Source organism: Alligator mississippiensis, chromosome 4 (assembly GCF_030867095.1).
Source record: "Alligator mississippiensis isolate rAllMis1 chromosome 4, rAllMis1, whole genome shotgun sequence".
In the NCBI taxonomy this organism is placed as follows: Eukaryota; Metazoa; Chordata; order Crocodylia; family Alligatoridae; genus Alligator; species Alligator mississippiensis.
In genome coordinates, this window is record NC_081827.1 from 221236114 (window position 1) to 221252721 (window position 16608).

Consider the following 16608-nt stretch of genomic DNA (forward strand, 5'->3'; position numbering starts at 1 on the left):
GGCTCATTAAGAAAGTAAGGCAATGCCTAACTAAAAGATTCATCATCTTTTGCTAAATTTGTATGAACCTGTTTCTTAAGGGTTTGTATTACTTTACAGAATACAGAAGCATTTTTTAAAATCTTTTTCCTTGTATTTCTTCATTCTGTCCTAAAAATGCATCATTAAGCTGTGAGCATAAAAGACCTGCAAAGTAGAACATACTAATTTTGCTTTGTATTACACAGCAAACTCTTACACACACTTTTTTGTTTACTCTCCAATTCTTCTCCACTGACAAATTAAGGGTAACCATTTCAGAGGTCCGTTATACAAATTTAGAAGGCTCTCTCTGATACTACACTAAGGAAATTATAGTACCCAAGTCAAAATGACTTACTTATTTTTATTACCGACTCCCATTTAAAACGTAATGTGTAGGTTTAAGTCTCTACTCTGTCCTGCTGCTCAAAGTTTTAGGATGGTGGTACCATGAGTCAGGAAATGTAAAATTTAAAGCAGGAATTCAATTTTGCACAAAGATTTTTACCAGGTAGTCAACAGGGTGGAAACCTAAGGAGAACTTACTTTTTTTTTTTCTGTCTCTTCATAAAGACAAAGTCAAGCTATTCAATTATAAATATTTTGGCTTCAGAGATTAGTTGGGTTTTTTTAAGTGGGCACATGCATTTTCTGTCCTATTTCAAAATTATTTATTTTGAAAAAAATAGTGTGTAACTGCAGAAGCTTCTAATGATATTTTATGAGTTAGCCCTCAAAAGAAATCTTGAAATTGCAGGCAACGGTGGAATTTGCTCCTTAAGATTTTGTAGATAGCTGTGGTTTTATCAGGATCAAGAGGCTGACTCTGTTATGCGGGCTTGGCTCTATTTCCAAGTACAAGTGTATGCGATTTGTGATAAGTTTCACTGGCACAAAGCATTATCCATGTATAACAGATGTTGCCTGGAATATGTAGGGCCTACACTGTGTAGTGGCAAAATCTAATAATAGTACTCAAACTTAAGTAGGGGAAGGGCAATGATGTTAATATTCAAATGTGATCATTTTCTTTGAGTAAACTGTAAACGTTTTATATTAGCCATAACTACACTTCACAGCAATTTATGAATACCAATAAAAAGGAGCATGTAGTAAGTGACCCACCCACAGTTTTGTCATGAATTGCTAGCAGTTAACAGTAGAAAAGGGCATTCTAGCTTCCAGTCCCAAGCCACAGACCTGCAGTTTCCAACCCGTGGCTCAAAGGCAACATGTTTTTAACAGCCACAGAAAATTAGAAAGTTAAAACTGAGGCTTATAAGGAGAAGAATGTATGCTGTTGTCAACAATGCATTACCTGCCTAGTACCGTTTCCCATGGGCCGGTAAAGGTTAGGACCTACTACCATGGACCACACTGCCTTTCTATGAATGAAAGTGTTTTAAAATGTTCTAATTTAAGCCTAAATTAAACATTTTGTCCAGCCAATATACATTCAAAGTCACATGTATATTCCAGTCTTCTGTGCATAATGCATGGCTTTATACCGTTTGTGATAAATATAACCATATGATCCAAATTTTAAAAAATTCTTCATGTAACACAAGGTCCATGAGACACATCAGCATGTACTGATTTCCTGACTGCTGGATCTAAAATTATGAGCCTCTGCTGGCAGTTAAGGCCAGATTTGTTGGGCTCAAAGGTTGAAGTGGCTTGGTATTTCTGTATTCCTGCCACACAAGGGGGAGGGAAATAGTACCGGTGTTGTTTATAGAAGCAGAATCAGTACAGCCAGGGTACATTGAGTCAAATAACCCTGAATAAGCATGCTGTTTACAAGCCCAAAAGTTTAAATGGTTGAAGTATTTTGATCTGCAATAACCATGTCACTTTCACAGCTGTAAAGAGAGGTCAGCAGAATTTCTCCAGTCACTCTTAAGCACTGCTTTTTTCTACATACTATTTGCTTGATTAGAAAGTGTAAAGATCTTCTGCTAACCAGCTACCTGCAACATCTAGTGCTGGTCAGACATCTTGCTAAGCATGTATTATTTCTTGTAAAATGAGTCAGCCCTGAAAAAACCTACTGCAATTTAGGAAAGAACAGCCCATAATACTGCCACCGTATATAATGATTTAGTTGTTCAGAGCAAGAGACTAACTATATGTAGCATTAGAGTACTTCTATTTTTAGACTTCTTATGCTGCTAAGTTACCAAAAGATGAGAGACTGGCACCCATAGTTATTCTTCCCCTGCAGTTCCCCATATTAGACAATACCTCCTTTTCATTTAAAATAAAAACCCATTAGCCCTTAAGAGCAGGGGTAGGAGAGTTATGCTACTGACTGTAAACCCCAGAGATAGTTTAATAAAGATGCATACAGGACAAATGCAATTCTGTGGGCACCTGACAAGCAGTATAGGAGTACTGTATACTGCAAACTTATGGGTGGCAATGAATGTGAAGAAAGTAGAAATTCAAAAAAAACCCGCAGCCTTGTACCGTTTGTACCCTCAGGATAATTCTTGTGAAGTGGTCTGCCTTTGCACAACACAACCCTAAATGAGGCCTGCAAGATATGACTGCAATATAAAACTTATCCTTATCTGTGATGTAGTTAGACCTCTCTATAGATGCACCTGAAACTGAGAGGCAAAACCATCTGACTTAAGACTTTTGTTTACTCTGACCTTCTGAACATAATTCACCCTTTGTCCAGATCACTCCTTTGCATTTCCCAACAATAGCTGTAGATCTTTGATGCAGTTGGCTGTTCTCAGGAAAAGACAATTGGAAAGGTTGTATGTAAAGGGGATGATGAATGGTTGCCATTCTTAAGCAAGAGCCTTCGTACTGTAAGTTAGTAACAGCCTAGTTACACTGCAGTATTTGGAAGTTTAGGTAATTGTTAGGTGTGATTGCTGGGTGGAGTAAAGAGTACATCCTGTCAAGTGGCTTAACTTCCTTGCTTTTGTGGGTTTCTGTAAGATGGCTTCGTGTAGCCTCTTTGTCTATATTACAGTGAAATGCATATGATAATTTCTTACGCTTGCTTAATTTGTGAGAGACACTAGTTGTGCTTTAGGAACAGGAGAAATATTCACCATTTGAAGTCTGTCAGCCTGTATCTATACAGAAGTCCTTCAGTGTTGCAGAATTAAAAACAACAACCAAAATAAATAAATTAGAGAAAACAATAGCTTCTACACTGATGACTGTATGACAGTTGGGTTGATTGGTGGGGTGGGGAAGGGGTGAACAATCAGGCTCGTGTGTATAGCACAAATGTTGCTATAACACGCATGGCTGCCAAGGACCCTCGCCCTCCCCTCCCGCCCCCTACCAAAAATAGACTCCTATAAGGAAACTGCCCTTTGCATGGGACCCACATCTCTCTCTCAATGCTGTCTTACTTTTATTGGTTCAAACTAAAACTAAAAGCTTCAGATACAGCCCAAATTCAAATACTTCCTCCTACAGGTATTGGAGAAATCACACAAAAAGACGAATCACTTTAGGTTTAGTCCTTGGCAGAAAGTTTTTTTTCTAGTTAGCAAGACAAAAAATCTTCCAACTGCAACTCAGCCTTATGCTTTCTTTACCTTCATGGCAGGCAAATCCTACTTCTGTTGGCATGCTACTAAAGCTCAGACTTATGGCACTAGCTGTTTCTGGTGTGGCATTATAACTTTAAGACCTAGAACTTATCCACCTAAAGAGGTATAAAAGAATTGTTTCCCTTTCCCTTCTCCCATAATGAAATCTCAGGACAGCACAGCCACTGGCACATTCAGTGTCCCTTACAATCTTTAGTTAAGATAAATGTTGCTGGTCAGTAACAGACTAGGATTTATTATTGGTTTTAGAGAAGACACTTTATGTCATAAATGAAGTTCTGTGATCCAACAATACCAAAGCTTTTTGTACCCATCCCAACTATTTTCATCTCCCTCTTAAGCCTAAAGATCCCATATTTGCCATTCTTCAAATGTGTCACCTTAGGATTCTATATACCAGGATCGCCATCCTGTCAGACAAAAGATCTGGAACTATTTAATGATGCTTCTTTTTCAATAAGTAACTTTGTTTTACCTAAACAAAAGGAGGCATGGAGAGATGGTAATACAAAGTGCACAGCATTGCTCATCATCATCAACTACCATAGTCAAAACCTGGTATTTTAAGATTTCTCCGGGGGGGGGGGGGGTCTCAAAGGATGCAAAAAGGATTAGAGAGTCTAAACTCCTTACATTTCTCTAGATCAGGGCTGTCCAACTGGGGGGGCCGCATGCAGCTCATGAGCCAGGCTGCTACAGCCAGAATCTCTAGGCTCCCCTTCCTTTTTCAGTTTTGACTAATGGTGCACCGATAAAGATTTTCTGGGCCGATACTAATGGCCGATTATTGACCAGCCGTATCGGCGGATACCAATCCGATTACCGATATGCAGCCCCGCAGCTTGGAAAGCAGCATCCAGCTGGTAAGTCTGTTGGAGGGAAGGGGCGTGGGGTAGGGCAGATCAAGGCCCTTACGGTGAAGGAGGAAATGGGGCTGGGGCAGGGACAGATGCTGCACAACTGGGGTGGTGCACAGGACAGAGCCAGGGACACCTTGTCCAGAGGGCGCAGGGAGGGGGAGGGGCTTAGTTCCCACCACTGTGTGCACCCTGGAGGAGTTATGGGGGGCACATGTCCCCTGGATCTGTGCAGGGGGTGAGGGCGGGCTGCCCGCTGCACACTTAGGGCTGGGGCTGCACCAGCCTCTTCCTGGCAAGAGGGCTGGGCCAGGGCTATGCTCAGGCAGGGCAGATGGTGGTGGTGTCACTGGGAAGGGGTTTATGGGGTGGGCTACAGCCGACCCAAAATTTGCCATAGCCCCCCCACCTTCCCAGCACTGCTGCCACCCGCTCAAAACCCTGGGCTAGCCCCACCACTGACAATTGGCTGATGCAGCCCCGGCCCCAAGCCTGCAGCAGGCAGCCTGCCTTTACCCTGTGCACAGATCTGGGGAGCACGTGCCCCCCCATGCCTCCCCCAGGGGAGCACAAGAACCCCCCCCACCTGAATGAGCAACCCTGCTGCCCCACCCATACAGCACCTGCCCCAGCCCGACTCCCTCCCTCACTGTGGGGGGGGGGCCTTGCTTCCCCCTCCCCCCAGACTTACCAGCTGGACACTGCTCTCCAAGCTGCTAGGCTGCGTTCCTGGCCACACATGCATGCAGCATTTACCAGCAGCATTATCAGTCACAGAAGCCAAAAAAAGCCAACTGCAGATAATTTAATGTTTTTTTTATTGGCACTGATACAATATGGGCCAATGTATCAGCGCACCTCTGGTTTTCACTTCCTCCTCCCACCCCAGGGAGTGGAGTGGCACAGCTCATGGCATGGTACAGTAGCTGGAGGTGGGAGGGGGGAAGCCAGGGCCCAGAGCCTGTGCTAATGCATCCCCTGCTGGTGTAGCTCACATGGCATGCAGCCCCCAGCCACTTAACAGCTGAACAGTCCTGCTCTATGTACTTAAGTTTTAGTGAGCCCAAATGGATAGTTGATTCTGAAGGGCTAAAGTGTGATTGCTGAAAGTTAATATAAAATGCTTTACCTGACATCCAGATTCCAGTCTCAATGAAGAATCTCTTGTATCATATGTATCACTTAAACTGCTTCCAGCCAATGTTCTAGCACTTAAAGAAGAACTGGAGGGCTGAACTGAGATCCTTCGGGGAATCCTTGAGGGTTTAGACTCCATTCTCAGACTTCTGCATGAGAACAAAATTCCCTTTATTTAGAAAGCAGGAGATGGAAAGCACATGTATCTGTTTAAGTTTGTCATCAAGTGTCAGACTAGTGAACTGTGAAATAGTAAGAGGTAGGGATGAACTGTGAAATAGCAAGAGGTAGGGAGAAGGCAGTAGTTCTGCTGTCTCCTAATCACACTCCACCCTCTTCTCCCCGTTCCTGCATGCATTTAAAAACGTCAAATAATGCAACCCTTTCCTAGGTTTGCATGGGAATCCAAGATCCTGAGGACCTACATAAGTTTTACATGAATGAGATTCCCTTAAGAAATCTTGAATATTAGAGCCTTCCTTTAAGAAGAATTAGTAGTAGGGGAAGAAGAGAAAGCCATGGTAGGGGACACAGCTATTTAACTCGGGAAATTCAGTTATTGTTGCACATCCACAGCAAACCAGTCTTCCTCAACTTCAACTACCTCCTAATATGGATAAAATCCAAACTCCAACTCCTAAAGGCAGAATCTTTCACCCATTTTTAAATCTAAATGCTTTAGTGAAGTAGTTCTCAACCTTGTGAAACACAAGGCAACTCTCAAAAAATATCAAATCTTAACTTTCACTCATTTTTTGGCTATGGAAAATTAATAGTGCAATTCTTCTTTTGCAAAACACACAGAAACCACAACAGGTCAGAATGTGTTTGACACTATGAAATCCTATTTGAAATCTCTGGATTTGTGAATCATGTGTAGGTGTCTGCACACCTAACAAGCAATAATATTGCATGGCACCCCACATCATCCTTAAAAAGATCTTGCAGCACCTTGGATGAAAATCTCCGCTCTACTGCAAAAGAGTTAACATCTACTACTGTAGGGATGTGAATCGTTAAACAATTAATCATTTAACTGATAAGCCCAGTGATAACCAGTTATAGCCAACCAATTATCACTTAAGGGGCAGGGCACAGTCTGGCAGGGAAAGTGGGGGAAGGAGAGTTGCACAGTATCCCAGCAGGAACTAAAATGCAGCAGGGCAGGCAGGAGGGACTAGTATTTATACCTGGGCTCTGCTGACCCCAGTGCAGCCTTCTGTTGCTGCAGTTGCCACTGCCGGTGGCACCCACATGCGCCCCCCCACCCCGCCGGACTCGCAGCAGCTGCAGGGCCTGGCAGGGGCACAGTGGAAGTAAGAGGGTATGGGGTGGCTTCCCCAGGCCTGCATTTCAGCCCCAAGGGTGCCCTACCACATCCGTACCCAGAAACAACCTGGCCACCGGCCTGACTCATCATGAGGTGCAGTCCTATAAACTGCTGAGTCCATGCTGCATTTGGGGGGCACAGGAGGGGCTAGAAGCTGGGCCTGGGAAGCCTGTAGGCCGAGCCAGAGCAGCTCCATGTGGGCCAGGCAGGGGGTTGCCAAGCCAATTAATCATCTGAACATCATAATTACAAGTTAAATAGGTATTTTAAAATCAATATTTACATCCCTAGTAGATTTATGCCCATAGGCTAAGTGGCATCCCTTGAAATGACAGCCATGTTAACTCTGAAGGCATTTCTAGCCAGTGTAGGCATTTCAAAACAGAGGCTTAACATTTTTTCTTTAAAAAAAGAAATTTGCTGGGAGCTCCACATCAGCACTGTGGTGTGTCAAAATGCTTATATTTAAAAATGTATAATTTTCACATAAAGCTTGCCTTGGGCTCTAATTAGGCAGTCAACATCTGTGTCACTTTCCTATGTTCCTCCTCCACAGGCCCTGATATGCATTAAGCTAATCCCTTTCTTCCCATTTCCACCCTTCCATCCCCCAAAAACTCCAGTGATGCAGAAGAATCCAGGGTCCTCTTGCTTTCACAAAGGTCACTGGAACTGGCACGCACTGGTTCTGGTGTGGCACTATAACTTTAAGACCTGTATCTTATCCACATAAAGAGTTGTTCCCCCTTTTGCTCCTTATGTGATGAATCTTGGGCTAGTAATGCCACTTTAAGCCAGGTACTCCCGACTACCAGCTGATGAATGGGGTGTGCAACATCCTTTTTGTGGACAGGATGCAGAATGACTTAAGACTTAAGAGTAGGAACTGATTCAATTTACAATTTTGTGGAAATCTGAAATCTGGGCAATGTCTATGAAATCTGAAGAAAAAAAAAAAAGCTTATTAAAAATAAAATGCTGGCTCCCCAGTGAGTGGATGATGTGCTGCTGGCATGAAGGGGAGCAGCCAAGATGGCAGCTTTGGCTGCCATGGCTGATCAGCTGAGAGGGCTGCCTATCATGTGGCCCTACTCTTCTCCGCCAATCAGCAGCAAGAGGCAGGGCCACCAGGGCCCCTCAGCCAATAAGCAGTGTGGGGAGGCCCTACTGCAATAAACCTACAAAAACAGCAGCTAGTCTCCACAATCTGCCCACAAAATTGGCCTCCTTAGTTTGGGTAGGTCCCTACTTACGAGATCAGAGCATTCTTTCTACACACTTTCCCTGTAGAGCCAGACACCCCCACACTGGGCTGGGTTGGGACCAGGCTATAACTTCTTTTCCCTGCAGGGCTGGGCCATGCCCTCTTCTACCCCCACAGGGCTGGTTTGGGGGTTGGCCATCCCCCCCCCCGCAAGTCTGAGTTGGGGAGAAACCATGCTCCCGTTCCCCTCCAGACCCAAGGCTGAGCTCCCCACCTCTGCATGGCTGGATAGTACCCCTTGTGCTGTCCCCAGCACAAGATTAGAACCACAGGCAGGATCCAGCCCACAGATGGATGGGGCACTGTCCATCCAGCCTGCCACAGAAAAAGGTTGAGCACCACTGACCTATATCAATAGAAACATCCCTAGAAAAAGTTTGAACAGTCTTGTAACAAGCTGGTGACTTCTTGCAGTTAAGGATTGAGTCTATGTACATCAGAATTCTTAAACTTAGCTCAGTGAGGGAGTACATTTTGTCACACTGCACTGAATAGTCTACTAAACTGCTAAAATTACAAATTACCATGCAAACACAGATGAAAGTCCCACAGAAAGATGCAACTATGAGTGATATGTTGCAAAAATGTTTAGAATAAAATCTGCTGCATGAAACCATGGTTTTAATGACGGGCCAGTCACTAACAATTAAAATAAAGTTCAAGTTTTTAAGTGGGCTGACTATTCCACTAATCTTTAAATGTATGAATGGATTTTAAGACCCCAAAAGACTGCAACATTATACTGAGTAGTTTTAAATCAATCCAGGAGGTAGCTTACAATGCAACTCTGAGCAGTAGCAACCTATATTTGAGTGACAAAAAAAGTCTCAGTGGCCCTCCCCGACTAGGAATCCAAATTAGTTTGATACTTAAATCTGTCAATTAAAATTACACTTAACGTAGTTTGTCAAGTAAACACGTATATAATGCTATGTAAGTTTGGAGCTTGTAGATACTGCTCTACCTAGTAAAGTACTTCAGAGTGCTTCAGGAGACAGGAATGTTGTCAGTCAATGGAGTCTCTTTTTATGTTTAAGTATGGTCAAACCTAGTAATCATCATACTAGAAGCCAAAGGAACGCTTAAGTATATAACTACAGCCAATATACTTCCTTGCATGGCTTTTGAAATAATACCTGTAATAAAGCAATACTTATATATGAAGTTCCAGTTGACCAGAATTTGGAATAAGCTGCAAAGGGTTGTAGTGGATTCTCTACCCAAGCAATTTTTTAATCTATATTAGATGCTTCTTTTGCAAGCAGTTCATGTTCGAACAAAGTCCTATGGTCTCTTTTGACTTCATCTATTAATTTTATTACTTTGCCAGCCCCTAGTCTAACCTTTTTGCTACTGCGGACCACCGCCTAAGACCCAGCCCCACCACAGACCATAGCCCATGCCTCCCAACAATATGCAAATGCTGCAAGGGGACTAGATAAAGGCAGGCACTAAGACCTCTTGGGATGCTGCCTCTGTGGCAGCAGTAGGAATAAACTGAACACAGAAGGTGCTAGGACCCAAGGAACAACTCCTTTGCAGGTATGGCTGGAGCATGTTGCCAATTCCCTAAGCCACTGTGTGGTAGGGGCCCACCTAACTTGCAGCAAGAAAAAGCAATTTTTACAGCTTGGTCTCTGCCTGGAGCCAATTTTGCAGCAGCCCCGCCCCTCAGCACTGATCAGTAGAGGCCCTGGGTGGAAGCAGGACAAGGCCATTTTGACTGCTGGCTGCGCTTCGTGCTGTCCCTTCCTGGGCAGGCTGCAAGGCAAGGCCGTAGTAGCAGTGAGAACTGCTTCCTCCCACTGGTGACCCAGCACTTTATTTTTATGATGGGGGTAGGGGGAGGGGGGAGGATTTGGTTGATTTCCTGGGAAACTGCAGCCAATGCCATGTTTCAAGGTTTCCACAAAAATCACAAAACCGCAACTTAAATAGGTCCCTAACTATGGGCCAGATTCAGTCTCCTGTAGGCCATACATAGGCTGCCAACCCCAGCTTTAGACTGGACAATTCTCTAATGGCCTCACCTCTGCCACTTAAAATTCAGCATATGGATACTTATTTATGACCTACTCTGTTCTGAAATAACTTCTGCACATCAACAAACCCTAAAGTTGTAAAATCAAAATATGAACTGAAACCATATAGAAATACCACTTCTTCTAAGTATATTAAAACTACCTTCAGTATATCAACCAGGACTAACACAGCCACTGGTGCTTTCAAAGGTTTTGCTATAGACCCTGATTACGACTTAAATTCCTCACTTGCTTACTTGGTCTCCAAGTTCTCTTAGTTTCAAGTTCGTCCCTTTCTTTCCATACCCCAATTATGCTGCAAGCAAGGACAGTATCACCCTCTGCTTTTTCCTTTCTTTCTTTTTTTAAATACAGCACGTCTCAAACAGCACCAGCTGCATGGAATTGTAATTTGGATACACAACTGGTGCAGCAGGTCCAACTTGCTATTGGGCCTGAAAAAGATAATGGGCCTGCTTTTGTAACTTGTGCAGTTATGCAAAGAAGTGTTATAAAACACTACCAAATCAGAGCACATTTCAAGCCCCTGATGCAAAAAAACCCTTAAGAATGCAAATAGTATATCCAATGCTTGTCTGAAGCTGCCAATGGCATGAAACAAGATGTGACATTTCCCATTCATGTGAATTTTGAAATCAGCTGCCCGACGGCAAGGTCACTATGCAGGGATATGGCCAGTAAACCCCCATGTTAAGTTAATATGCTAGATACTGGCTGCCTTCATTTGATCTGATGCGAGTACACTAGGTGCTGGAGAATCAGACTCCTATCTTCCTCTCTCTCAGCACCCCAAATCTTTATATTGATGAGCCCATCACAAAGGAACTGACAAAATTCAGCTACTTTCATACTGGGGCTTTGAAACTATGGATAAAGACATTCCCAAGTAGGGCTGAAAAGATTAAAACTAAAGGAGACTTATTTTTCAAGTGGAAAGGTAAATCAGAACAGCGAGACAGCATAGGTTGGTTTACTTATCTCCCTCAGTTAGGGAGCACTTGGACACTACTCAGCATGAAACAAACTAGCGTTGATAGCTCTAGGTGTAATAAAGGGCTCTTGGCACAACAAGGGGTAGAGGATAGAAGTCCCTTCCCTTCTAGCCAAAGGAAAAGTAATGTATGGGAGCTATGCCTGTCTGAGATATGAGGGAAGGGTGGTGGAGGGAGATAGGAAAGGAGGGATTAATTTAAGCAGGGAAAGATTCTTACTTTTCTAGTCAGCAAAAAAGTAAAAACTTGAGAGGAAGAAACTTAACAAGATTACACTTAACTGTTTTAGAGGAGAGTGTAGATTAATTAATTATTGTCTTCAGAATGCAGTAGTTTAAAAAAAATGGCACAACTAATACTTTGCCTCTTACCAAAAGGAGGGCCAAACGATTTGCATGGTTAATTATTATTCTAACAATGCAACTGCAAAGCTGCAATACAAATTATGCTATTTTAATAGGTACATTTCCTAAAATCCATCCTCAGAGCGTGCTCCTTCCCCTTTCAACTTCCAGGACCACTAAGCAAATAAGTATGCTCCAACCCTAGCTGATGACTTCTCTGTGTTCAAGTGGGTTCAAACACCAGACCTGAGTGGGAAACCTGATTCCCCTGTCCTCTCAATAATGTCCCCTAACCTTAGTTGTGCACAAACATGAGGGATAAAGAAGTCCATTCTGAATGAAGGAATGAGCAGAGGGGGAGATGGAAACTGGAAAGGCAGACACTAGGAGCCAGTGAACGAAGCAGAAAATACTTGGGCTTGGGAAGAGAAGGACCATCTAAATTAGGGGTGCTCAACCTCCAGCTCATGGACCAAATACAGTTCACAGAACTATAGCATCTGGCCTGTGGGCTTCACCATGGGTCAGGAAATTTGGTGGCAGGGCCATTAATATCACCAGAACAGAGACTGCTGGGAAGAGAAACAAAAGGAGTGGACCCAGTTCAGCTGGGAGAATAGGACCAAGACATAATACCATAAGAGAAAAGACAGGACTGTCACCAAATGGAAGAGATGGGGCAAAAGGGAGTTGCTGAGAGGCTGGAATGGAAATGAAGATTACCAAATTTTGGTACTTCTCTACTGCCAGCAAATTTATGAAACTCACTGAGACAGTATCCTATCCTTTGCACTGGTCCAAAGAATTACAACAGACTATTTAATTGAGTTACTTTAAAAAAAAGCATTAAGTGATGGATCCAAAGGTTTCAGTTCTATTAATGAACCATGTGGTTTCAATATGGCTCTTGTTTCCCTATGTTTTTTTAAAGAAATAAAAATACATATAAAGAACAATGCTTACAAGAACATTAATATTGAAAATCAAGCACTCAAAGGTTTTGAACTACCAGAATTATGTGATGCACAATCCAAATTCAATCCCCTTGTTCAATCAATCTTTAATTTCAACAACTACACATTTCACAGACCTGGCCTCAGTTTCTGCAGACCAGAGATTAATCAGTGTTGTGTAGTAAGAGGCAGTTATCTATAAGAACCCTGCTTTATTTGTTGCAGAGATTGGACTGTACTGAAAAAGAATGTTTTACAGTTAAGACTATTGAGTACTGCCTTGGAGAACTGAGTTTTACTCTTGCCTCTGCCCCAAAGCTGCTTTTTCACCAATTTCCATTCTAATATTATAAAAGCCTAAGTCTGTTTGTCACACTTTATTCGCACTCTGATAGGCTGATGGAAACAGCCAATCAGAGTGCTCCAAGCATGGTGGGGAGCGCTGCCATGATTTCGAAGCTGTGCGGAGGACCAGACAGAGGGAGGGTCTCTTGCAGGGCTCCTCCGCCCCACTCCCTGCAAGAGGGAATAGTGGCAGCATGGGGCATTAGGTGGCAGCACTCCACCCCCCCATCATTCTTGAAGGGCAATTGGCTAGTATTATAATGACGTGTAAAGGAACGTGTGCCAAAATAGTGGTGATCCCCATTTATGTAAGAGCAAGTGAGGCTAAAAATATACATAAAAGTTACTTCATTTTGAGGAAGGAATTAAGAATTCTATCACTTTTACAAAAGGTTGGAGGCACAACTATGCTCAGAGAAGTTAGAATTGCCTCTGTTGGAAAAAAAAGTATTCTTGAGATGTGCCTCAACATTGGGGAAAAGTTCAAAATCTGAAATGCAACAGAACTAATTTAATTAAATTTGTATGTCAGGCAACATTAACTTTTAAGCGACTAGACCTAGCCCAAAACTAAAACAGCCAACTTAGTGCTTACCACCTGGAAAGGCAGAGAGCTGCCTATGCCAACTGAAAGCCTCTACCAGATAGGGATGTATTTGGCAGCCATGTTGGTCTGAGACTAAAAGAAATGCAAAAATCTAGAACTTCTGGTTCTGAATCAAGAGTTCTGGATTTTTGATTTCCTACAAGATAGGAGCACTTGAAGTTTGTCACTAAAGGGCATTGCTACAAGCAAATACCTAAGCTGAAGCAAAACTAGTATTTTAAGTCTCGAAGTTGGAAAAGCATGCTTTAAATAAGCCATCTTTGCAGAAGTGATCCAAAAGCTCACTGAATATTTAAATACAGAGTGGTGTAATGGCACAGATAGAACTAATGGGAGAAGACCTAAATTCTGGAAATGGCTCCAAGTCAAGAAGTTTTCAGCTCTAGGAAGGGAAAATGAAGGGAAAAAGGAAGAGGTGTCTAAATAACAGCACCTCTCCACTGTGAGAAGTTACAGATGGGAGTGCAATAAAACAAGGTGAGCAGTAGCACCTATGAGTCCCACAATTTCATTATTTTTTTAATTTATAAGGGTGCACAGATAAAGATTTTTTGTCCAATATCAATGGCTGATTATTAACCAGACATCAGCTGATACCAATCAAACTGCCAATGTGTAGGCTAGCAGTTTGAAGTAGAGGTACACTGATGCGTTGGTCTGATATCAGATTGACACCAATATAAAGAAAATTGACTATACTGGAAATCAGACTGAAGTGGCCAATAAATGCCCATGCATGTGCGCAGCTGCAGTGCAGCATGCAGGCAGCGAGGAGCACAGTTCTACAGCCTGGAGAGCTACCTCCAGCTGGTAAGTCTGTTGAGGTGGAAGGTAAGGGAAGGGGAATAGAGGGGCAGATCAATGCCCCCCACCCATAGTGACGGAGGAAGTGGGGCTGGAGCAGGTGCCTCCCACTGCTGTGCACCACTTGTCCAGGAGGGCAGGGGGGGGCTGCAGCCACCCCAAATTTTGCTGGAGCCCTCTCCCAGCACTGCCCCAGCCCACAGCTGCTGCCCGCTCCACACATCTGGGGCACCCCTCCGCCCCCCCAGAAGAGCAGTGCACAGTGGTGGGAGCCACCCCACCCAGACAAGCCTCGGCTCTGTCCCATGCCCGCCCCACCTGGGAAGCCTCTACCCGTCCCATTCTGTCCCTCATCACAGGGGGTGTTGATCTGCCCCTCCACACCCCTTCCCTCCCCTCTCCCATTCCACAACAGACTTACCAGTTCCATGCAGCTGTATCAGAAATCAGATGGGTATCAGCCAGTATGCCTCCTTAAAAATCTGCTATCAGTATTAGTCCCCAAAATCCTAGTTTGAAGGCCAGAATCTGTCCAATAAGTCTGTGGTGGGGAAGAGATGTGGAGGGGGCAGAATGAGGCCCCCATGGTGTGGTAGGGAGTGAGGCTGGCACAGAGGCAGGCACTGCCCAGCCAGGGAGGGGCAGAGCATAGGATAGAGCCATAGGTGGCTCATCCAGGGAAGGTGGGAAGCGGAGGGGCAGCTCTCTGCTACAGCACACACCCCAGGGGAGGCATGTGCCCCCCGATCTATGGGCAGGGTGAGGGCGAGCTGCCTGCTGCAGGGCTGTGCCAGCCTTTTTCCAGCAAGGGGGCTAGGCCAGGGCTGTACTTGTGGTGGGTGGCAAAACTGGGAAAGGAGGTTCGGGGGGGGGGGGGGAGAGAATGCTAGTCACCCCAAAATTCTCAGTAGCCCTGCCTCCCAGGACCACTGCCACCCACCTCACCCCCATCTGCCCTGGGCACTGGGAAGAGGCCAGCACAGCCTCTGAGCCCACAGCAAGCAGCCTGCCCTTGCTCTGAGCATAAATCCAGGGGGGCACATGTCCCCCACGCCTCCCCTGGGGCGTGTGCAGCAATGGGGAGCCAACCCCTGCTTCCCACCCTCTTGAACAAGCTGCCCATGGCTTCATCCCACACCCCACCCTGGCCCAGCTGGGCAGCACCGACCCCGGCCCCACTCCCTTCCTCACCATGGGAGGCCTTGATCAGTCATTCCCACCCACCCCCCCAGACTTACCAGTCGGATGCTGCTCCCCATGCTGCTAGGCTGCACTCCTGGCTGTGTGCACGCAGCATTTATCAGTGACATTATCGGCTACACCGTGGAAGAACAGCCGACGCCCGATAATGTCAATTTTCCTTTTATCGGTGCCAATCCAACTGGGATTGATCTATCAGTGCACCTCTATTTTCTTGAAGTCCTAACCACTGGAGTAGTGTGTAAAAGGGGGGGGGGGGAAGAGGAGCTACATCTTTTTAAATCTGAAAAATGCTCAACTTTTGTATTCGGTCATTGGAGGGGAAAAAGAGCCAAAAAGCATGATTCGACCGAACCCTGAAAACGCTAAGTCAGTGGCTCTCAAGGTACCTCTAGGAAAATGCCACCTTTTAGTTTTCACTTGTTCTTTTTTATTTTCATTTATTTCTTACTACAGAAAAACAATTGGGCAATTCTCCTGCAAGGCCCTCAGACGGCCACGCAGCAGGTCCGAAGGTCAGTGACACTGCGGGCTCCTGCTCCAAATCTCTGGGGTCACCTCGTGCTCACACGCCTGCCCGAGAGGATCGGGCTGAGCGTCCTGCTCGGCACCCCTAGGCCCGGCGGGCGAGCTGAAGCCTCGATGCTGCCAAAGCAGAAGGGCGCAGCTTGGGCTCGGCTCAGACCGGAAGCGTCAGGACTAGAGGCCAAAGGTGCCTCCTGCGAGGCCGCGGGTGAGAGGGAAGCGGAGGCCCGACTCCTTCCGACGGGCCGCGACGGCACCGCACGAAGGGTCCGATCCGGTCCGACTGGGGAGCAGGACCACGCCCAGGGGCGGCGCTGGCCGCCGAGGTCGCGCCGGGCGAGGCCACGACCCGAAGCTGCCGCCGCCGCCCCAGGCGAGAGGGATCCCCGCGGCAGGCCCCGGCCCCGGCCCCGGCCCCGCTACTCACGTCAGGGCCCGCGTCTCAGAAAGCACGGCCGCCTCCGCCCGTACGGCACAATGGCGGCGGCGCCGAGCGGCAGCAGCTGTGGTCGCCGCCCGGAAGCCCCGCCCCCGGCGCGGCTCTCGCGAGAACGGGGCGGGACGGCGGAGGGATAAGGTGCCGCCCTCCGTCTTCTGCTGCTC

General features: G+C 45.6%; 1 protein-coding gene across 4 annotated transcripts in view; it reads right to left on the bottom strand.

Annotated features, from left to right (window-relative positions):
* MARCHF7 (membrane associated ring-CH-type finger 7) overlaps positions 1 to 16528 on the bottom strand; it is a 35749-nt gene extending 19221 nt beyond the window's left edge. The window contains exons 1-2 of one of the 4 annotated variants that reach the window (XR_002088001.2): positions 16433 to 16528; positions 5592 to 5748 (exon numbers count right to left, since the gene is read on the bottom strand). Coding sequence is in view for 3 of the 4 variants with exons in the window: in XM_006273815.4 (XP_006273877.1) it covers positions 5592 to 5738 (147 nt within the window). In the remaining variant the exon portion in view is untranslated. Of the gene's footprint in view, positions 1 to 5591; positions 5749 to 14701; positions 14822 to 15518; positions 16248 to 16432 lie in introns of those variants that run through there. The other 3 variants (XM_006273815.4, XM_059727350.1, XM_059727349.1) reach the window with 3 other exon arrangements.
* Positions 16529 to 16608: the final 80 nt, after the last annotated feature.